The sequence below is a fragment of the Corvus hawaiiensis genome, chromosome 6 (genome assembly GCF_020740725.1).
Source record: "Corvus hawaiiensis isolate bCorHaw1 chromosome 6, bCorHaw1.pri.cur, whole genome shotgun sequence".
Taxonomy (NCBI): domain Eukaryota; kingdom Metazoa; phylum Chordata; class Aves; order Passeriformes; family Corvidae; genus Corvus; species Corvus hawaiiensis.
Window position 1 is genome coordinate 5,666,339 of NC_063218.1, and position 23,320 is coordinate 5,689,658.

General features: G+C 45.3%; 2 protein-coding genes across 5 annotated transcripts in view; one reads left to right on the top strand and one right to left on the bottom strand.

The window, feature by feature from the left end:
* Positions 1–438: 438 nt before the first annotated feature.
* On the bottom strand, positions 439–11,649 carry LOC125326984 (homeobox protein SIX4-like). Of its 2 annotated transcripts, XR_007204099.1 has the most exons (4): positions 10,778–11,649; positions 8,738–9,426; positions 5,180–6,325; positions 439–5,086 (listed from the first exon to the last, which is right to left on the bottom strand). XR_007204099.1 is itself a non-coding variant. In XM_048305764.1 (3 exons), exons 1-3 carry the CDS (start codon positions 11,611–11,613, stop codon positions 5,529–5,531), a joined length of 2,322 nt encoding a protein of 773 aa, XP_048161721.1. In that variant the 5' UTR covers positions 11,614–11,649; the 3' UTR covers positions 439–5,528. The 2 variants fall into 2 exon arrangements, 1 of the variants encoding a protein (XP_048161721.1); XM_048305764.1 differs by having other exon boundaries at positions 439–6,325.
* The window catches only part of MNAT1 (MNAT1 component of CDK activating kinase), a 119,102-nt gene continuing 107,329 nt past the window's right edge, over positions 11,548–23,320 (top strand). For 2 of the 3 annotated variants that reach the window (XR_007204100.1, XM_048305769.1), the window contains exon 1: positions 12,795–12,922. Coding sequence is in view for 2 of the 3 variants with exons in the window: in XM_048305769.1 (XP_048161726.1) it covers positions 12,834–12,922 (89 nt within the window). In the remaining variant the exon portion in view is untranslated. Of the gene's footprint in view, positions 11,620–12,794; positions 12,923–23,320 lie in introns of those variants that run through there. The other variant, XM_048305770.1, reaches the window with a different exon arrangement.

Below are 23,320 nucleotides of genomic sequence, written 5' to 3' on the forward strand. Positions count from 1 at the left end.
CAAACAGGAATTCAGCAAATAGGAATATATCTACCCAATAAAAGCCCCTGACATGGCTTTCTAGCATGCCAATGTCATGGGAGCCACAAATAAATACTGACTAGTCCTAACTAGCAGGTGGAAATAGATTTTAATAGTATCTAACTAATTATGGTATAAATTTGGTTTGAGATACAAATAGGTTCAATACGAGGTATAAGATTTATTGGTTTTAATTTAGTATTTTAGAATTCCAACAAAACTCCCTCAAGTCAGCAGAAAGTCTCATTCTTGCTTAAATAGGGTTTAGATCAAATCCCTGGCAAGCACAGGCATTCCCAGTTGCCATCACCTTTCATGATGAATCATTAGAAGCCAAGTTTCTACTTCAGATTGCTTTTCTAACTCAAAATTCAAAGCCCTTACATGACATGCAAACAGAAATATTTACACAAGATGTGTATAAATATAAAGTTTATTCAGTATAGTGTTTAGAAAAATAAGTTCACATCATCTCAGAATACAAATAAAACACTTAATTGTCCAGGCACAAACCCCTATTACAGTACAACAAACATACATACTTTAGATCTCTTTGGTTGGGTAACTAAGCACAGATATGTTTGATGACACACTGGGGCAGCATCACCTAACAGTGCAGTAAAGTCTTCTTGATTATTCCCTCCTCTAATGCGTACATTCCACTTAAATTTCGTATTTGTTGTAAGGCACAATAAAACCCATATTGGAGAAATAACTGGTTAGTTCTGGACAAACAGTACATGCAGCAAAAGAACAAACATCCTCTGAATGTGAATCCTGAAAGCCAGAAGATTCACCCCCTCCTTGAGTTCAGAAATTTAAGAAGCAAGTTTTAAATTATATGAAACATACAACTAAGGTATAAAATATCCTTCAAGATAATAACTGCTAGGAGATAAAGGAAGACTTCAGGTATCCTTGCTTTTAAAAAGAACATTATTTTTGTTTTCAGAATGATAAAATTACTATTCTTTTTGATGATTTGACATTCTTCTCGACCACAAGCACTGGGCAGTTCATGCCCCCAGAGCCCTGCACACGTATTTCACATGATACTGGAGGGACGCACCCTCTTGTTCATCTGCCCTTGCTACAAAGTGCACAGACACTGGAAATCTATGTAGGTGAAAAGCTCCCGTGCACACAGGGCCAAATTCCACCCTGATTTATTTAACTGAAAATCGTGACTGAGGTGATGTTACAGGATTTGAAGTCGAACCTGTCCATTATTGACATCAATCTCAGGCAGAGTAATAACAACAGTTCCCAGCCTCACTTCTGGGTAAAGTCACTTTCTGAATGAGTCCTCCTGTATCCACAGGTAGGGGAAAGCAGTAAATGGGAAGAGGTATATCCTTTGATAGACTGTGACTGTTTGGTTCTACCCAAGTGTCAGCCTTGTGCTCTGGTTTGTGCTGCCACCGTGTACGGGGCCAAATCCATCCCTGACCTAATACCAGTGAAATGAATGGACCATATTCCCAGCTGGCATGAAAGGACACGAAAGTCCATGGAAACGTGCTAGTTTAGCCCAGCTGAGGACCTGGCCAATAGGTGTGTGTGATTTATGTTGCTGAAATGTCCTTGCAGGTAAGACCACAGGGCAAATGCTGCAAATTGTCCACACAGAGCATTCAATCTAATCTATTTCTGGTTTCCTACAAAACTCTGGGTGAAACAGAGGCAGCTTTAATCAAAAGTAGTAAAGAAGAGAGGGGTTTTCAACATCATGCTTTGTAAGAATTTGCTTGAACTTCAGGCATATTTTTCAAAGCTGAGTCTGGGACCAGAAAAGCAGTAGAATTTGGCAATAATTTCTGTAAGATTTTCAGTGGACTTAGAAGTTACAAACATATGTGAAGTTGAAATGATCCTTTATTCTCATCCATAACAGAGAGGGAGGGAAGAGAAGGAATGTCAGAAGAATGCCAGGTAGACATACCTTCCATTTAAACAACAGAATGTGATAATAAGGGCTGTCTGTGGGGCTTGGACACTCACTGCCTTCCCATGCATGGGAGACCAGCATCCAAATCCCCTAAACACCATGTAAAAATCCTTGGTTTGGGAATCAGTGGAACAATGCCTTATTTACAGCAGCCAAAGATCTGGCCCTGGACACTTTTCAGGGCTTTGAGTACTGTCTATTGAGAGCAGTTAGCCTGCCTGCCTGAGGGCCACAAAATAAAAACTTACCCTTGAAGGAGTAAAACGACTTATTTAAATTTCTATTTTAAACACACTGTACCGTGCAATGAGTCTTTATATTGTGCATATGTACCTGCAGAAAACATGAGATTATAACTACATTATCTGGAGGGAATGACACTTATTTTCAATGGGAGAAAGAAAGAAAGAGTAAAAGATAATAAGAAGTTACTCGATATCTGGAAGACTAGAATAGATTAATCTTACTTTGTCCCAAAACACTGCTTTTATGTACATCCTCCACTCCCACTGAAGAGTGGGAGGTCTCCTATTAGAAGTACCAGACAACTCCAAGAAACGTGACACTGTAACAACATACACAGTTTTCACATCAACTGTGCTGCAAAGCCATGGAATTCAGAGCCTCAGCAACACAACCAATGCAAAGAAGGAAAAATTAAAAGTAACAGGTACTGTTGTAACACCACAGTCTTTTCAGTTATGAGACATGACCACACCAACAACTGCTCTGAAATATTCCCTAGCTTGCCTCCAAATATAGTCTGAGCTTCACAGACCAAATGTTAATCCACCATCAACTCCTTCAGAGCCAAGTACACATTCTCCATTAAAATGACAGCGATACAGGGTATTTCTAATTTTCCAAATGGCTGAATGATTTCATGCAAAGCATATACAGCTACTGCTACTGTCATCACCATCTTAGTCACATGGGTGAAGAAGAGGTGGGAAACAGATTGCTTATGCTGGGGCCCAGCAAACAGATAAACAAGCAGAGCGGATAGGAGAACTCTGGACTATCCGATTCCCTGCACACGCGGAGCTCCCGGGAACATCAGGGAAAGTTGTGCCAGGGGAACATAGAGCTCCATGTCCTGCTTGTGATAATCTCTGCTTTAAAGCACTTGCCTCAAACACCCTGTTTGCCTGGGAGCATGTGGGGACAGCCAACTGCTGACGGGCTGCTCCTGCCTGCAGAGCATTAGCAACTCCGTACAGCTGCTAGTGCTCCCCTTGCACACTCGTTCTTCCCTTTCCCTGCACTTTTCCCTGCAGCCCTGGAGACTCTGGCTCACAGCGTGGACTCCAGTGCTCACTGACAGAGCTCAGCTTCAAGGTTCCATAGAAAGCCTTGCAAAATACGCAATATAGTGCAAAACTACGAGAATGCCAATGCCGCGCTCACGGCACACGGAAAAACCTTCATTCCCCAAAAGCTTTCCATGGAACCAGCTAAAGCCAAGACAAACACACTGGGATATGCCACCTCAATTATCTTTCCTTTCCTTTTTTTTTTTGTCCTTTACAACTGATCTTGTTTTGTCCTGAGCCTGATTCAGAGCCCACAGAAGCTTACGAGAACATTTCCTGTTGCCTTCCAAAGGCTTCGGACCAGGCCCCTGATGAGGATGAACACATGAGGATAAACACATGCTTTAGTTACTGTATATATTCACATTAGGATAAAATACAACAAAACCAAACCCACAAAGATTAACAGCAAGTCATTTTTGTACGTCTGAATTATTATTATTATTATTTTAAAGCTTAAAGGATGTGCTTTTCCATGCTACAAAAACTCCTCTGGAGGAAAGGTTAAGATCTGTTCCACCTGCCCAGTGCCCACCTGCTTCTGCTGTCCCCAGGGAGAAAGGTGTGGAGACCCATCCCCAGCCAGGAAGGGACCACAGCCGCTCCCAGAGCCCTTTGGGCAGCTGCAGTTCCCACCATCAGCCCCCAGGCTGCTTGTCCTGGGAGGATATATATAAATACACACTCAACTGCCCTCCTGAATGGGGACCTTGCTCTACCAGCAGCTGAAGCCCTCCCACACGGGCTGTTTGGCCAATAGGCCAGTGTAAACATGGGGTTCCCTTCCCTGGCCTGCCCATCCAACCTTTCCTGCTCATCTGCCTGAGGCCAGAGCCAAGTGCTTTCCCTCGGCACAAGGGCACTGCCCGCGGTCCCTCTGCAGAGTCCTCGTGTCCTGCTGACGTGGTGCAGGAGGACCCATCCCTGGCTCTCTGCACTGCCAGGAAATGTCACCCACGATGTCCAAAAGACTCTTAAAACTCTTCTTACTCGTGCAAGCAGGGGCACCCAAGTCAGCGGGTCTACCTGCAGAAGTAAGGCATCAGGATTTGGCCCTGAGGACGGATATTTGCAAATCAGTGTTTTTATTCCTCCTGCCACTGTGCTTTAGTAACAAAGATAAGGCCACTAGGAAGAAAGGCACATGGAATTCTGTAAAAAATACACAAAAGGGTTCAACTAATTCGCAAATTACTAACAAAACAAACAAAAAAACCCCTGAACACAAAGACAAAGGGGGTAGAAACAGTGACCTCCTGGGTTTGTGAGACTGGGAATTAATTTTCTAGTTTCAGTGTGATTAACATTTTACTTTTACAGTCTATTGCTTGAAAAAAACTACAAAAAAGTAAAACCTTGTCAGAAATAACTACGCTTACTTCCTGCTCAAACAATAAAATAAATTAAACAACCAAAAAACGTTTTCCTTTTCAATGCATTGTGTCTAAAGTGAAAGGGAATATAAACCATAAATAAAATCCATTGTACTAATTAAAAAAAAAGTCTCCTTTATAGGAACTGAAACAATATTTACATTCATACTGGATAGAAAGCTTCTGAATTGCATAATTAGAGTTTCAAATGATGCTTTTTCTGGTGCACTGACAAAATGCTAGCTGTAGCATTTAGAAACCTGTACATGATTGATGTGAGATTTTTGGTTTGAATGCAAGTCTGTTGGAAAAAAAGCAAACATACCAGTAACAATATTATGGTTTCATTTTGTTTCTTAACCTCAAACAACATAAAAGTAGCCGGAGAGGTATCGTCTAGAGTTCCTTAGAAATCTTTCAATGCCCGTGGACTGGAAGTAAACAGAAAAAAAATGACTGCATTGTTTTTATGATTTTGGAGTGAGATTTTTGTTTTCTGTCTGAAGTTAAGAGTGTATACTTACTGTTAAGAGTATGTTGTACTATGGAGAGTCTAGTTACATTTTCAGGGTAGTATCTGGTAGCCAAACCTGTACCCATTCCTCAGTACTTGCCCTGGCCATTTCCTTTCTCCTTTAATCTGCTTAAAAGAGAATACTGCATGCAAACCAAGTGTAGCAACCTAATTCCATTGCCGGAGATTCCTCTGTACATCGATTCAGACCATTTAAATGTTCTTCTGGTTTCTTTAAATGAAAAAAAAAACAAACCACCAAACAAAAAAAAAAACCCTACAAACACCTCACTCAGTGTTTGTTAGGGCCTCAATAGGAGACTTATCTATTAAAAACAGAAAGCAAGAAAAAAAAGAAGTTACAAGTCTTGCATAACTTCATCCATCTGAACTGTCTGCAGTTTGGCAAGTTCTTTTTTGTCCGTTTCCAGTTCTTCACATACCGAGTCAACCATGTTACTCATAACATACTTAGATTTGGAATCCAGCATCAGTAAATTGCCAGTTGATTTACTCTCAGAATTAGGTAAGAAATTCTCTTTGACATCGGGTACGGCTTGCAGAACTAACCTGTGCTCTCTGCCAAAATCCTGGTGCACTTGTGCAGGGGGGTGGCTGACACGGTCTCCACTTGTCGAAACTATTTCTCCAAGCACGGGCTGTGCTGTGGAAATGGACAACAGATCCTGACTGGTGATGAGGGGACAGTTCTGCAGGGTTGCATAGTTAGTGTTGCTGATAGATATCACTGTAGAGGTACTGGTCACGGACGATGACATGGACTGGCTCTCCGAGATACCAGAGCTCAGTTCTGCAGCATTTAAAAGAGTTGGTGGTGTGAGGGAAAAATTATGTGAGGGCGTTACATTCACTAATGAGGAGGCCAGGGACTGGAGTCCTGCGCTGGATATATTTTCAGAAGACATGTTGACGTTCAGTTGCATGTTCTGACTGACTGGCATCAACTGAGAAAACACCAGGCTTCTTTCCAGTCCTTCTTGCTTGACAGATCCTACTGCCTGGCCTGAATTGGGAACTGTATAAACCACTGCACTCGGAGCGAGGGGGCTGAAGAAAACCTTTCCTTGCTGCACTGTTGAAGATTCAGTTGTAAAAGTTCCTCCATCAGATGTGCTGGGATTTTCTGAAACATTACCTAGGCAAAGGGAAGCAAGAGAAAGGAAAACAGAGATTACAGTTGGTAGAGTGTTATGCAGTCCTGGTCTTTTTACCTTTGCAGTATACACACACACACTAATATTCCATGCAACACTGAACATTTTTGTAGCAGGTGAGAGAAAACTTGGTGTAAAGAAATCAATGCTGGTAATAGAAATTACTTTTAGAAAGTTTAAAAAAAAAAGTTTCTGGTCTATTAGAGTACCTATCTTTCAGACTCTCATTAAGGGGCAAACAGTCCCCAGCCATGTGACTAAAATGAATGTGCTTTGGCCTTCACTAGTTGCCACCACTCAATTTCTATCTAAGAATAGAAGCATGAGAAGCTATTAAAGATAGTTCAGTGACAGACTACAGCTTGTGTGTGGGAACTGGAGACACGTCACATGAAATCCACTACTGCTGGGCAGAACCTGCCCGAGCCGACCTGCACAGAAAACACGAAAAACCGGTAATTTCTATTGGTTTAACTAGGTAATCCTCAAGCACTCAGCTCTATTCCCTTTCACCTGCTTTATCATGTTTTTCTCAAATCCTAACCCTACTGCATCTACCATGCTGTGAAAAGTCACCAGCACTGCCTGCCCTTGCTGAAAGCCATGGCACTGCTCGTGTGATGTTGTAGTGAGCCAAAGAAAGACGAGGTGGCCAGAGATGACCTGAAGTTGTTTCCACTGGACATGCTATGTCAGTTGTCATTATGGTAATTCCTAAAATAAGAAATACTGTCTCTTGGGACTGAGTCCCACTTGGAACACCTCTCTTTCTCAAAAGCAGTTATTAATTATAAGACACTACAGTTGGACACAGCTGAATTTTTTAGAACAGCACTGAAGATTAATTTCTCACATGAGGAATATTTTAGCTCCCTATTAATTTCAGGTAATCAATGATGATTTTTTTGGGAAGATGTTATGCATAAGGGTAAACTAGAATAATAAAGCCAGGCAACTTGAAGTTACCTGTCAGTATTATTTACTGGGGCTTACTCAAAATAGCCTGCAGCATGCTTCACTTGGAATAGGCAGCCAGCTATCCATCCAAGAAAACCAGAACTTCTCTCTGCACCAGAGATATGGTGGATCGCTCTCCAGTGGGCAACCAGTATTTTTAACAATGGGGAAAATGGTCAGAGAAGAGCTTATTACAAATCTTAGGACTTTTAAATACAATAGTCCTACAATACTTAAAAGACAGAACTCTCTTTCTCACCTTTGCTGGCTGTTTATGCCTTGGAGCATGTGGATTAAGTGGCTTTAGTAATTACAGGTGGCATTTAGACTAAATGTCTTCTCTCTTTAATCTTGGTTAAACCATGTACCAACAGTGCCTGTGAGTGCCACATTTTAGGACCTTATAATTGTGCACCCATTTGAAATGTGGTTGCACAGCTTCAGTGTTCCTCCCCGTGCTTCAGCAAGAATAATTCACACCCTATACACATTAAATTCAAAGAAGCACACGAGCACAATTTGAATTTCATCATAGTATTCACAGCTCCTGAAACTAGAGAGAATCATTCCAATTTAATCATTTTCATAATCAAAGATACAGTGGCCAATGAGTAACAAAGATGTTCAATTGTGCTTTTTAACTGACCTGCTTCAAAAAAGCGATCCAGAACTAGGTTTGTGCTCCCTGGGATTCTTCCTGACCAGCTGCAAGATTCAGACTATGGTATGTTAAGACCAACTCTAAAGCAAACTTGGGGAGGAGCCTGCACACTTGGCACATGAACCTGTGATGACATATTTCCTTTGGACTGAGGGCAGTTTTATCCAAATAGCCTCACATTTTATATCTACGAGCTAGTGCTTACTTCTATTGTTTCCCTCAAGTTTAATCTTTCTTAATTATGGAACAGAAAATGTACAAGCAACTGCTTGGTCTTGTTGTGTCTACAGTAATTCAAAATGTATTTTTGAGAAATGCCTTCATTAAGAAAACAAAAAACCAAAACAACCACCACAAGAACAACAACGGTAACAATTTCCAGCTGCCATAATTTTCATTTTTATGAACCTTCTCATTAAAAGAATTTAGTGGCAAATGGGGAATATTTTGAATTACTGAAACATGTAAAATTTACAGATATTTGTGAAGACTCATATCACAGACTTCTGTGAACAGCATGAGATGAAAGGGGTGTAAATTACCAGACATCCTTCCATGCTCTTAACAGAGCAGCTCAGCCTCATCTAACAGTCTGCCTGTGAGCATAACCCACTATAAAGGGAGGAAAACGGTATTATTTGATGTTCTGTGTGTGGCCATGGCTGAGATACAATGTTGATACCTGGGAAGAAAAGGACCACAGCTTCTAAAATGCTAAGTGTGCCTGATTCCAACTTTTTCTCATACCTCTTACTGCAAGAGGCAAAGTTTTTACCTTGTGAAGCTGCCACAGAAACAGGAGGCAGCTGCAGAGAAGAAAAACCAATGCTTCCGTTCAGCAGCTGGCCATTTGTTCCTGAATTGGGGATCTGGACAATGCCATACTGGTTTATTTGGACAGGAGCAGTAAAAGTAACTACAGAGCCTCCATCCTGGGAAGCAGCAGTTTCTACGCCTTCCCTTTTCACCTCCGAGCTCGGTATCAATCCTGGGAAAGTGACTGGGATGTTGCTAGGGCTGAAGGCTGCTGTGGCATTGGGGACTGAAGCCTGAAGGAGTTTGAAGTCTTTAACATCTTCTGACGATGATGACGACAGTATGTCAGTGATGGACACCCCATTGCTCACGACACTCGATGCAGTTTTGGGAGAATTTAAGGTAACAGTTTGTGAAGTGCCCACGCTGAGTCCATTGAGTATGACGCCATTGGGTCCCTGAAGAAACGAGCTACCATTGAGGAAGACAGGAGAGGTACTGGCAGGCATGAGGTTCCCATTCAACAAGACACCAGATGAGCTCAAGGCTATTTTAGTGTTTCCAAGCTGCTGCATGTAGACAGGCTCCATGTGGCTGGGAAGGCTGAGGCTGGTAACGCCGTCGGATGAGCTGGAGAGTGGATGGGGAGATAAATCCTCTCGCCCCTTACTGGATTCGTCTTCTGTGCTAGGGTTGCCATCTGACTCGCTATGGGAAAAGACGGAGAGATGACATTGCATTACCACAGCATGCCAGGATCTCTGAACCAAGGGGGACTTCTTGCTTTGACACAAGTACGTGAGAGTTTCCACAAATAATTTTTTTCTGTGTTTTTTCTTTACAAGGCACTTTAAACGAATATTCAAGCCAAGGGAGGAGGTTTCTTAGAATAGAACACATCAAACCAAACACTCGCCGAGGAGAAACTTTACAGACTGGGTTACGGAGTTGTAAATAAATTCCTCCACCCCGGCGACCGAAGGGGACTGCCTGGGCCCCCCTCCGCCGGCCCGGGGTGTCCACACGTGTGAGACCGGCCGCGGCCATTTGGCAAAGCGCTGGGAGGTGAGGCAAGGCCGGGAAGCGCCGCCGGACTCTCCGGGCTCTGCCTGCCGCCCCCGGCCCGGGGGAAGGGGAAGACCCCGGCCCGCGCTGCCCCGGTGCCGGCGGAGGCACCTCCGGCAGTGCCCGGCGGCCGGGGGGAGGGACGGAGGGATGGGGGGCGGCCTTTGTGCCTCCGCCCGGGGCTGCGCCGGGTTTTTTTCGCTGACTGGTCCGCCCTCGGCTGCATTTTTCGGTCGCTCTCCCCTCCCTCCCCCCTCGCCCTTTGATGTATCCCGCGGAGAGGGGCCGCGGCGGCACAATCGCGCCCTTGGTTGAGAAATGCCTTGGGGCCCCCTCCGCCGGCCGCTTTCCCTCCTTCTCTCCCCGCTCCCTTCCTCCCCCTCCTCCCCGCGCTTTCTCCCCCCTTCCCGTCCCTTCCCGGAGGAAGGCGGGGGGCGGGAGCAGGGAGGTCACCTCCACCTGCCCGCGCCCCCACCGCCAGGCGGGGGGAGCCGAGCCCGAGCCGCGGGCGGAGCGGGGCCGGGGCCGCTCTCCCGCCCCGCAGCGCGGCCGGGAGCCCCGGGAACCGGCCCCGCTCCCCCGCTGAAACCCGAGCCCGGCCCGCTCCCGAGTCAGGTTTCAAAACAGAGGGAGCGCCGGGACCCCGCGCGTCCTCCGGCCGTCAATGATTAACTCTGTCAGGCGCGACAATTGAATAAAAACAAGGAGCGGGGGGAACAAACACCCCCGTCCCGTCCCTTCCCGGGAGTCCGCCCAGCGGCTCCCCCGTGCCCGGAGCTCCCCCGGGAGCGCGGGGCGGCGGGTCCGGGAAGTTTCCCTGCGCCGCCTCGCCCGCCCGGGCCGGGTGGGTGTGTTGGGAGCGAGGGAGCGGGGAGGAGGAAGGAGGGGAGGACGAGGCGCACCGAAGGTAAGCGCCATGTTTGCAGGGGAAGAAAGAGCCGGGAGAGGGAAAGGCAGGCGGGAGAGGGGGCGGGGAGGAAAAGTTTTCCCTCACCTTTTGGACTGGGTCTCGGAAGGGTTGCGGTCCCGCTGCCTGCGGTTCTTGAACCAGTTGCTGACCTGGGTGAGGGACAGCCCGGTGATCTTGGCCAGGTTGCGCTTCTCGGCGGGCGAGGGGTATCGGTTCTGCTTGTAGAGCTCCTTCAGCGCGTTGCGGGACTTCTCCTTGAAGCAGTAGACCGTCTCCTCGCCGTCCCAGATGGTCCTGGGCAGGGGGTATTTCCTTCGCAACCTGTACTTGTCCACCGCCCCCAAGGGTCTGCCCCGGGCTCGCTCCGCCTCGGTGTAGCGAGCCTTGTACCAGAGCTCCTGCAGCAGCGGGTGGTTGGAGGAGTCGAAGTTGTGGCTCTCCAGGATGCTATAGAGCTCGGCGTAGATGCCCTGGTGGAAAGCCACCAGCGCCCGGGCTTTCATCAGGCTCTCGTTGCCACGTAGCAGATCGCTCGGGGGCAAAGACCACAGGAACCTGGCCAGGCGGTCCAGGTTCCCACCTTGCTGCAGCGCCTCGCACACGCAGGCGACGTGATCCGGGGAGAAAGCCAGGGGGGTCTGCGAGGAGGAGGAGGAGGAGGAAGAAGATGATGAAGAGGAGGGAGAGGAGGCAGCGTGGTGATTCCTGGCCAGGAGTTCCGTATGGAGCAGTACCTGTTCCGCGGCTCCCTCCTCGCCAGCGGCGGCGGAGCCTGCGTGCTCCATGGGGAACGGGGCAGCGGCGGGAGGGGGCGGCGGCGCGGGCCCGTCGGGGGCTTCGGAGAGCATTTCCATCACATTTTCCTCCTTGATCTCTACGGCGATCACGATGTCGTCCGCGGCGGGGGAGGCAGAAGACATGTTTCGGTTTGTTTTTCTTTTTTTTTTTTTCTTTTTTTTCTCGTGTTTTTTTTTTTTTTTTCTTCCTTCCCCCCCACCCCCCCGCGTTCCCTTCTCCTCCTCTCCCCCCTTCCTATCTCTCTCCTCCTCCTGCTCTAGCCGATCAGGTTTCCCCCGGCCCCGCAGTGACCATCCGGGATCGCTGCTGTATCCCGGCCGCGCTCCGCCGCTCCCCCCGCCGCGACTCCCGCACCCGCCGCAAGACTATGTAGCCCCGCCCACCGCTGCCCCGGCCGCGCCCGCCCATTGGCTGCGCCGCGCCGGGAGGGCGGGGCTACAGCGTCTCCAAGGCAACCGTCAATCAAGCGGCCGCGCTCCTCTCTCCGCTCCCCCCCCCCCCCCTCCACCTGGAGCCCCCGGGAGGCGGCGGCTCCCGTCACCTGCGGCTTTTCCTGGAAGGGGAAGGGTTAAAACGCTCCCGGTGCTGTCGTTACTGGGGGTGGGGGAGTTTTGTTGTGTTCGCTTCTGGGCCCCTCACTTCAAGAAAGTCCTTGAAGTGCTGGAGCGAATCCAGAGAAGGGTAGCGGAGCTGGGAAAGGATCTGGAGTAGAAGTCCTATGGGGAGCGGTTGAGAGAGCTGGGGGTGTTTCGCCTGGAGAGGAGACTCAGGGGTGACTTTATCACTGTCTGCAATTCCCTGAAAGGAGTCTGTAGTCAGGTGGGGGTCGGGCTCTGCTCCTGGGCTACCAGCGACAGGATGAGAGGGCATAACCTTAAGCTGCGCCAGTGGAGGTCTAGGTTGGACATTAGGAGGAATGTCTTCACAGAAAGGGTGATTAAACATTGGAGTGGCCTCTCCAGGGAGGCGGTGGAGTTACCATCCCTGGAGGTGTTTAAGGAAAGACTGGACGTGGCACTTAGTGCCATGGTCTTGTGGTCAAGGTGGTCTTTCCCAAAGTGATTGATTCTGTGATTCCTGTTGGTTAGCCATGGGTGAGTGTCTCCCCTCTCCCCCTGTTACAGCCTGAGCTCTGCGGCCGGCTCACCCCCCAGCTCCGCCGCCGGGCAGGCGCTGCCGCCCCGGCTCGTTCCCGCTCGGGCCGGCGGTGCCGGGCGGTGTCGGGGCCGGGTCGCGTGCGGAACGCGCGGGGTGGCGCTGGGCGGCGGCGGGGCCTTTTGGCGGCGGCACAGGAAGGCGGAAGGCGCGGCGGGAGGAGGAGGAGGGAGAGCGGGAGGCGGCCATGGACGACCTGGGCTGCCCGCGGTGTAAGACCACCAAGTACCGCAACCCGTCCCTGAAGCTGATGGTGAACGTCTGCGGGCACACGCTGTGAGTGGCGCCGGGCCCCGGGGGGGAGCGGGCGCGGTGCGGAGTCCCGGCTGCCCTGCGGGGCGCCGGGTGGCGGGGCCTGGGGGAGGGGGTCGCTGCCGCGGCCGGCCCGGGGGTGGGGGCGACAGCGGCTCCGCCAAACCCGAGCAGCGTTTGCGAGGCGGCTCCGGGCTGCTCGTGCCGCCGTTTCCTCCCCCGGAGGGTCCGTGTCAGCCCGGGCTGGGTCCGGTGTGGGTTTGACGCGCTGCCCTCGCTGCCTTTTCTGCAGTGAAATTCCCGGGAGGGGAAGCGGAGAGGAACCCACGGGACACGGCGTGAGTTCGGGGCAGGCTCCTGTCCCACAGGGCCGCGAGGCTTCGTGGTGCCAAGCGGGTTACGCAGGGGAAAAATATATTTCCCGTGGAGTTACACATTTCTTATTTGTATTTAAAACTGTACTCGGGTAGTAAAGAAAAAAAAAAGAAGTTTTTTGTTGTATCCTTTTAATGTGTTCATTCTGCTGAATGAAGAATGCTTTGCTGAAGTTTTGATGCTGGTTTAAATGCTGGGAAATCCTCTTGGGAACCTGTGCTGATGGTAGTCTTAAGTCATTCGTGGTTTTTTTCTTTTTTTTTTCCCCCCAAGTAAAGTCATGACTTTTTTTTTTTCCTTTTTTCTCCCAAAATGCAACACTTAGGTAGTACCCAGCACTGGCTCTTGCTGATTTAAGTCACAAATAGTCTGAACTCATTCCCTGTCAGATGTGGAGATCTTCCACACTAACCATCCTTAGTGGAAGTTTAAAGAGCTGTACTTTAAATTCTTTCTGGATGTATGCCATAAAAGTCCAATACTGCAATATTTTTTAACTTTTATTTTTTGTATTTTATTGTATTTTTATTTTAAATTTTTGTTTGTTGTGGCATTTTGTGTCTTTTCGTCTTTCCTGTGATATGTGTATTTTTTAAGCTACATGTGGATTGCATTCAAAAGATGCAGCCTAAGAGCTTTTGCTTGCCTTGCTACATTGCTGTAAGGGAACAGGATGAAGGAAGTGAATTACAAGAAAGGATTTATCTTATTGTCTTAGGAAAAAAGTGTTACTTTTCATTCTGCTCCCTGCTTCTGTTCTCTGGTCATGCAAGCACTTCTGTTGCCATGAAGATGTGGTGGTGTGGGAGAGGTGGCCTCAGGAGTGTCCCTGTGGTGGACAGCAGTGCTGTCTGTACAAGGGCAGCGTTAGCTGGAGTTCAAAAGGCAACAGCCCCGTTTAGGCAAAGCTGTGCGGGTTTAAAATGATGCCTCGATCTTGTATTCACCAAAGATCAAAGGACTTGATCAAAGTGGTCCCGATGCGCTTTCAGGCTCCTCCAGAGCCACTTCCAGCAGAGGACAGCATGTCTCAGTTTGCTCTCCTGCTTTGGTTCTCAGTTGTTTTGGTGTGGTTTTTTTGTTTTTTGTTTTTTTTTTTGTAAGTGAGCTTTGCTTGAGAAAATTGTGTTTTCTGCTTTACTGGGTGCAGTTGCTGACACCGTGTCTGGGGTTGATGTTCTTGTCTTGCTTCTTGCATCTGCACAAGGGCTGCCTCTGCTTCCCCCAGCTCTTACTGTTTGCATCTCTGTTGCAGAGTAGAATCTCTGGGTTTCTTTGGTTTTGTTGTAATTAAGGACTCCCCATCTCGATGTGGTTTAAGTGTGCCACTTTTCCTCTGTATTTTCCTTCCAAGCGCTCCTTCAGGGTTGTATATTTATTATTGTTTCCACACATTGTTACAAAACCTTCATGCTGGAAGTTGTTTCTTAGTAATGGTTAATAAATTGCCATAATGACTCATCTGGAAGGTGGAAGCTCAGATGACCCACCTGTGAATGAGGGGAAGTAATTGACACTTGTTCTCTCATAAATTCACCATATTTCAGTCACAAGGAAGGAATGTTTAATTAGCTCCCAAAGCAAATGAGCTAACATAAGTTTCTGATGGAGATCTATCCTTAGGCAATCTGTTCTGATATTTTGCAGTTCTTACCATTGAAAATACTACTCCTAATTTCCAATCTAAATTTCTTTGCTATAATTGAAGCATTTAAGAATTCTACCATGAATTGTATACACTTGTGAGCTCTTTGTTACTTCTCTTCTGTAAGAAATGTGTCGAATATTTTGAGGGCTTTTTCTTTGGTGTATTTCACTCTGAAGAAATCCCATTGCTTCAGTCTCCTCTCTTCAGTGATTTTTAAAAATTTATTTATTACATTTGGGGGCTATTCTCATTGGGGTTTTTTTAGGCCTTTTCCACTTGGTTTGCATTTTATTGGAGCTGGATGTGGTGTTCCATCTGAGTCCTTAGTACAACAGCCAGAGTAAAATGATTTCATGTTCTTTTCATACCTGCATTTCATCCAGGCAGCATGATGAGTCTTAATGTATTTATTTTTTTGCAGTGATACGTTTGATTTGAGCATAAGCCCCAGATATTTAGCACTTTACCACTCAGCATATCTGTGGGCAGAACAGAGTTTAAGCTTGCTTTCCATGTCGTGTTGTGCAGATGATTGTTATTATCTCTTTGCTCTGTTAAACAACTTGTTACTTCGGGTGACTTTTGCACTTGCTTCAAGTGACTTTGGATTCTGAGACCCTCCATCCAAGTGTTTGAAACTGTCTGAGAATATTCTCTGTTAACATCCTGATATTTTCCATTGTGTAGTTTGTGGACAAAATGTTGTCTGGGAGATGCTGGAAATTGTTGCTTGTGACACTTAGAAATCCAACTGAGGCAGAGCAAAATGTGAAGTTGCCTGCAGTAAGTTCATTGCTAAATAACCCTCTTCCCCTGGTTACTTTCTGTAACAGTGGAGAATGCGAAAAGATTAGAGCCATGTGAATGGGCTTGCTACCAATTTTCTCTGTGACTGAAATGAAATCTTATCTCTGGGTGTGGTTTTCTAATCATCTCTGACTACTTCAGTATGTTCTGCTTTTGTTTAGATTATATGACTGTCAGTTTAAGAGTGTCAAAAGTCCAGTTAAACCAAAACTGTATTGCCTGTAGTTGCTGTTTTACTACCTATATTGTCAATGTGTCATTGAAGGGAATTATATTTCTTTGATACAATTTCTTTCTAAGAAATTGTGTGTTGAATCTCGTCTGTTCTGTTATCTGGAATATGCCGGAGGTGGGCTTTTTTCTCAGATTATTTTGGCATCTTCCCAGGATCTGATGGTAAGCCTAAGTCTGGTCTGCCTTTCCCTGTGTATTTGTTTCCTGCTCTTAAGAGGCAGATGCTTTAGTCCTTCTTTAGGTTGCTGGAACTTAATGCAGACAGCAGAGATGATGCAAAATTGCTTTTGTCAGTTTTCAAAGGGTAAATATTACATCTACCAGATTTGAAAACCTTGAAGTACTCCTAATGCTGTAACCCCTGGATATAGTCCACGAGTTTATGGACTACACGTCCATTGTTTTATGGAAGCTCATCAAGCTGTCTGCAGAAGCACATTGCCTTTATGGTGCTTTTCGTTTGAAGTGTGCCGATAAATCTGCATGGAAAATTCAGAGCTGTGGCTTTGCTGGCTCGGGAGGTTTGGAGCAGTTGCTATAATGCGTTTCCCAGTTCTAGCTTGGGCTCCTGCTCCTTCTGCTGTGCTATGAGTTACATTAGCCAGCTAATCCATCTTACTGAGTGGAGATTGATGCAGAAAATGCCCCAAGTGCTTTGGCATCATCTGTTAGAGATTTTCCTTCTCATTGAATAGTAGGTTAATGTGCTCCTGCTTCAGCTGTGCTTTCCTCCATTGCAGCCATTCTGAAGCAATATTTTCATTTTACCTTCAGTGTTGCCTCCTGCTAGTTTCTTTCCTAAAGCCCTGACCTTTCCTATTCTGTCAGGTGTGCTGTTCTCTTAATGAAGTGACCTCAGTGATGTAATTTGCACTTGTGCAAAATACCTTGAATTTTAAAATATTGAAGAGCCTGTACTTAGCTGAGATGATTTGTCAGTAAGCTTCAGATCTTTGTTTCATCTGGGTTTCAGAAAGCTTGTGGTTTTACCATGGGTTCATTTCATTCATTTTGTGACTCTGTTTTCCCTTCTGAAAGAACTGTGAGAGTTATCTTATGCCTTCTGTCAGCCAGACTGTTTCCACTTTCATGTTCTTAGGCAGTTCTTCCCTTCTCATTAGAAGGAAATTAGAAGAGCCGTTCCTTTTATCATGGTTTATTCCTCCCCCCCCCCCTCTTTTTTTTTCTTCTTCTCACCTCTTATATAAAAAAACCACCTCAGATCTGAGAACTTGTTGGGCAAAAGATGTCCTGTTTTTTCTTTCTTTTTCGACAGATGGCTGCAGTGACGGTTCCTCTTGCTATGAAATCCTGTGCTTTGGAGGTTTGGCTGTTCATTCTTCTCTTCCTCACTTCATTAATTTATATCCCATCTGAGGTGGATGCTACATGTGAGAGTCCCTATGTTGGCCTCCCATCTCTTTCTTACTGTGACCTTGACCGTGCCATCAGATTGGTTCTGGATTTTGGCAGTAGCATTTCTCCTTCCTCATCCTTTGCATCTCTTCCTGTGTCAGTGGCTTTGACCCTATGTTAGAAAACTCACAGTGCTTTTCTCCTAATGCTGCATGTTTGGCACAGTCAGTTCTCCCATGGTCAGTGGGGCTCTGGAATGTGCTGGTGGCAGAGTGGGATCAGAGTGCTGATAAGCACAACGGTACTGCAGTGGAGATAAGGGATAGGCAGGTGGCTACAAGAGGATGTAATTGGACATTTGGTCTTTTGTAAACAACCTTCAAGTTGGAATTCCACTGCAGTTTATTCCAATAGAACCATGCCAAGCCTTACAATTGTGGAAATAGGTTTTTCTTGGGGTTGTTTCTTAGTAGTTTGTTTTTCTTGGTTATTGCTTCTTGACCAGTATCGCCAAAAGTGTAATACCATGTGTTTTTGGCATCAGAGTAATGTTAAATAAGTCTTTTCCACTATAAATCTTCTCTGTCACTGGGAGGGAGGATGATAAATTAGCAGTTAAAAGTTGTTCTAGGATGGGACTTAGTAAGGAAATGCTTAGTTCAAGAATAATGAATGTCTTTTAAAGTTTATTTTCTTAAGTATAACAGTGGTTCAAGGCATCAGATACTTGGCTGTAAAGAAACTTTTGTGCAGGGAAAAGTGTGTCTAATTATGGAGCAATGCTTGATTAAAGTCCTTTAATGCATTAGTTTCTAAGGTGCACTGATGGCTTTGCTTTCTTTTAGAAGTTCACTCAAGAATTATATTCAAAATCCGTTGTGCATGCCTGACAATTTTTGGTTATTCAGACAATTCCTAGAGTCTTTTCTAAGCATACAGATGCTGGGTGCGTGCTTGCCAATGGAGTTGTAATCCACCTGGCTTCACTTGAGACCATGAATTATCTTTTACTCTGCCTGCTTGGACTTCATGGCCTGTGTTGAGTTTTAGGAGGCAGGTTAAGCATATCCCACTGATTTACTTATATAGAGAGGAAAGGAAATGCATCCACCTGAACCTGCATTAAAAGAGCGTTAAGGTTGTTACTGCAAACAGGAGTGGGTAAAGAGATTTAGTCTTGGCTGTAAACTTGGGCCATATGCTCTCCAACAAGGAGACACAAAAATGTTAGGTAAAAAAGGTAGTTAATTGGGACTGCTGGTTCACCTTTGTTATCCCAGTGCCTTTTACAGGGAGGAGGAAGGAAACTGGTATCTAAAGCTCTTCCTTAGGAGTCAGTCCTGGTGCTTGTAGAGAGAGGAAATGGGTGTTTGCAGACCAGCAAAAGCAAAGAAACTCCTTTTTTCCTCCAGTGTCATGCCAGCTGTTGTGCTGTCTTGACAAAGTGTCTTTTCCAAGCTTGACATCTCTGGGAAACAAGGGCTGAGGGACCAGAGCAAGCTCCACAGAAAAGTGGGAAGCTTGATTTCAGCTGCTGCCAGTGTGGTGGTTTTGGGTTTGTTCATGTACTGCCACAGTCTTAGATGGTAGATAATGGTTTTAAGCTTTTCTGGTTTCTTTCCTGTCTGCAAGAGACTTATGGAAAGGTGTCTGGGCTCTTTATTAAAATGCCTTTTTTTTTCTCCCGTTCCCAGAGAGAGATGTATTTATTTCTCATTTAATTTGTTAATAAGGCTTCAAAATGAAGACAGTGTAAAAAAGCTTACTGTCTCTAGGCCCAGCTTTGTGTTGCTCATGGGAGACATCAATTCACCAAGTTGAGTTGTGGGGATTCTCTAATCTGCCCTGCACCCTGTTAGGGTGTTTCCGGGGATTCATTAGGGGGGAAGTGCATCCTTGGAGAGCTCTAATTGCAGTGTTAACAGCTGCGAAGATAAAGAAACAGAGGTTTCATTATTTGTGTATTTATTTTAATGTCAGACGCTTCTGGAGTTTTGTGGCTGTCAAATTCCCTGGGAGGTAGAAGTAGGAACATCCCTGGTGGATTCAGGGGAATGGGGTCTCATGCCAGTGCGTGGGGCTGGAGTTGTTGGAAAAAGGTTTGGAATCTTCTTGTTTAAACCCCTTCCAAGTGAAAGGATGGCTTGGCTTCCTGCTGCATTCTTCTCTGCTGTGTGGTTCAAGAAAATGCCTTTCTTCTAGGATGGGGGGGAAGCCCTGGAGACTGTGGAAAATAACATAGAACTGTATTTCAGCCAAGTGAGTTTGAGTGCAGAAGTCTAAACTAGAGGTAGGCAGTGAAGATCTGTCAGACCTGTAACTTTTAACTTGACCATGTGGGAATTAGGGGGGCTTAAATATCCATTTGAATTTTGTTTGGCAAGCTTTTTTTCTGAAGAAAATACCTTGAGTGCAAGATATACAAGGACAGTGATTCAGGGCTGTCATTTGTGAACATGAAGGTTGGCTGTGATATATATGATTTTTAGGCCAAAAAAAGTGGTGTATGGGCTTTGGAGTGCAAACAGTATGAGTGTGCTGGTTCAGCCGTGGAAGTGTGGATTCAGGATTTGTGAACAGGCAGCAGGCACAAGGAAAAGAGCCACCAGACTCTGGTACTTCCTGAACCCTTGCAGGAGCTGATCTAGTTTGCTAACCTGGCAGAAAATGAGCTGTTTTTGGTCAGCTAATGCTGTTTGTACAGAACTAGCCAGTTGAAGTGGCTGGTGAATGGCTGGTCAGACATCAGAGGTGGTGCAAGGTCATCTGTAGGAATCTGCATCTACAAGTAAAGTAGGAATAGAGTGGAAGGAAGGACCTTCCTATGGCACAATGTTAATTTAGCTTTTTTTACCATTTTGTGAAGCTGCATGCATTAAAAGTTGGCTTGTGTGGGAGGGCAAGTGCTCTGTTTAGTCTCTTAGGCTTGGTTTTTTTGCTGTTATTACCGTATCACACCTCAAATGAGATTCCTGGATGGTAAATACTTGCTTGTATGAAAAGCATGAATAGTCTTGGTGGATAAAGCAGATTGGGACTACATGCAGGTGAAAATCTCAACCGGAACAGGAGCTTGGTGTGGTCCTGAAAATGCCTACTTTGCTTTGGGGAGATAAGTAATGAAAGCTATGTAATGTATTTCATTCCCAACAGTTTCCACCTCTGAGAGAATTAGTTTCTTCTGTGTGACTTGGGAGACACATAAGGCAGGTTTTTAGTAATTTTGCCAGATCTACTATGAGATGTTAACTGATGCTTGATTGAAGTAATTGCACAATTAAAGCCTGTCTTCTTCCTCTGAGGAAGAAGCAAAAAAAATTTTTTTTGTTAAGTGGGATGTATTCCCTCAGAAAGAAAGCTTTCTCCTGACTTCTTAGGGAATAAAAATCTAGCTCATCTTTCTTCTTTGTCTTTTTGGAGTTATTCCTGGTTTTATTAATTGGGATTAGATGCTCTTTGGATCCTGTTCCATCCCATTAGTCTTCCAAAGTCTCTGCAAGTTAGTCATGGGAGGTGATTAAATCATTGCTGAAATACCCAAGAGGTTATTTCCTTCTGCCATCCAGTTTTGACAGTGAATATTTGCTTTTACATTTGGCTCTGAGTCATGGTCTTGATACTTCTGTTGAAGTGGTGTTAATACCTCAGTTTAATTCTTTTGTCTTAAACTGGCGTATTTAGAAAATCTTCTCTTTTCTCTGTTGAGCTATCAATTGCTATGTCTGCTTGGTAATACTTCTTGTCTGCTTAGCACAGCTCACAGAGCTCTACTCGTCATTCCCTGTAAGCACTTTCTGGAAATTTAAGTTATGGTTCTGCTCCTTGTGACCTTGGCAGAAGGAAAGCTGTTGTTTATATCCTGTCTCTCAGTCAGTAAATGGAAAAGTAAATTCTTTTTCCTTGGTTCTGAAAATTCAGTCTGCTTAAATCTGCAGCCTGGATTGGAGACTTTACAAGAGCATGCAGTGACAGGACAGGGAGAACGGCTTCACACTGAAAGAGAGCAGGTTTAGATTAGTTATTGGAAAAAACTTCTTTACTGTGGGGGTGGTGAGGCTCTGGCATAGGTTGCTCAGAGAAGCTGTGGCTGCCCCATCCCTGGGACTGTTCAAGAACAGACTGGATGGAGCTCTGAGCGATCTGTTCCAGTGGAAGGTGTCTCTGCCCACAGCAGGGGATTGGAATGAGAAGATCTTTAAGGTCCCTTCCAACCCAAACCATTCTGTGGTCCTAGAAATGGGTTTGGGTGCTCAGGTTGAGGAGACTTCCAACATGTTTGGCCCATTCTGGGTTGGGTAAATGCTTACCCTATTAGGGTTGAATATGGTAATGGTTTGACACAGGTGTGGTAAATCTTTGTGGTGAAAACAAGTGCTTCTCAAAAAGAGGGCAAACACAAGAGCTATTTAAACAATTTCATATTAGGCAGATTTTTCTTTTCTTTCTTTTAATTGCATCTACTGCATTTTAATTAAAGCCAATAATTCTGTGGGTTTGCGAGGAAAAAGGACAATGGGCTTGCTTCTGTGTGGTTGCATTAGCTGTCAGATGTTAATAAGCCATATACATAGGTTTAATATTTATGAAACTAGGCAAATAGATTCCTGAGTCATTTTAGAAAGCACGTATGTCTTGGTATTTGTAAATTCACTGCAGGGCAAATCCAAAAGTGCCCTCTTGGAGTGCTAAGAAGTTGCATTTGTGTGCATGCTCTTTGTTTGGGGCTTTGGTTGGTTGTTCCTTCCCCCTGGGCAACTGAAAGTGAAGTTTGAAGAAAAGCCAGATCAATCTTTTGGAAGTTGAATTGTGTACTCCACTGTTCACATCTGGTTAGGAAATAAGGAAAAAAAAATCCCTGACAGTAACAGATTGTGGGACAGGCACAAGTAGTAGTCCTAACAGTGATCTGAATTTTGTAAATACATTTACCTGGTTTCTCTTTTTTTAAAAAATATTATGCAAGAATTAATTTTGGCAAGACCAGATCTGAGAAAAGATCTTAGCAGGAACTGCTGCTATAGATGACAAAATTAAACTTTGTCATAGCTAAAAACATTTTTTGATGCTCTGAAAATGATATTAAGTTGTTCTTGTTTTGAATATAATGTGTGTGGGGAGAGAACGTATGAGGAAATTCTTGCAGTTTTTTTTTGTGTGGAATGTGGGTAAGTTCAGCTTAGTGAGAACAAGATGGCTCTGCCACAAAGGAACAATGAGGAAGTCATCTGGTTTGATAAATATTTTGGCTTTGAATTGAGAAACATGAGGTAGTGATTTTTTGCTGTGCCCACACAGTCCTGCCTCAATGACTAGCACTAAGGTTACATTATGTCTAAGCATTTGCAGAATCCTGGGCTTAATATGATAATGACAACTTCTTTAACGTTATAGAGAAGACGAGTGGCTCTTCGAGAGTTAGGAAATAGTGGGATGGGACAGAGTGAGAGAAAAAAAGGTATTTTGTTGGTTTTCTTTTAAGAAGGAGTATTGAGGTGAAAGTTCCCAAGAATGTTGTGCTCTTCAGTTTTTAATTAGTTCCAAGAAGTGTGGCCAGACTGCCAGGGTGGCAAAGAGGGACTGATGTTCCTAGACAGCAAAAGGCAAGGGAGTGGTTTGGCCAATGTTGACACCTTCAGACTGCTGAGCCAGAATGGGAAGTGTTGGGTCTAACTGGGCAGGAAAGTCTGGCGCTGGGATTAGATGTATTGCAAGAGCTGCCCTCAGAGCCAGGGTGAAGGAGGAAGATCTCTGGTCCCAGAAAAGTACAGACAGACAAATGTTTAACTTTTTCATCCTTACTTGCATGGTTTCCTGTGTTTATCTGTAAAACAAATGGTATCTTTGTGGGGATTAAGAGTTGAACAATCTGTAGGTGTAACTAGTGGCTAGATAATCTTTACTGTGAGTATATGAATAGCCTTGTGTAAACAGAAGAGTCCAGATTGTGCTGGGAGTAGTGTCTGTAGGCTTTAAAAGACTGAAAAAATAGTCCTTATACACCC

Bases quoted from the DNA above. Each gene is read 5' to 3' on its own strand.
- LOC125326984 (XM_048305764.1), bottom strand. From the start codon at position 11,613: ATGTCTTCTGCCTCCCCCGCCGCGGACGACATCGTGATCGCCGTAGAG. The intron at 9,427-10,777 runs GTGAGGGAAAAC...CTTTTCCCATAG, and splicing joins TCCGAGACCCAGTCCAAAAG to CGAGTCAGATGGCAACCCTA. The intron at 6,326-8,737 runs GTAAAAACTTTG...CCCTTTGCCTAG, and splicing joins TTCTGTGGCAGCTTCACAAG to GTAATGTTTCAGAAAATCCC.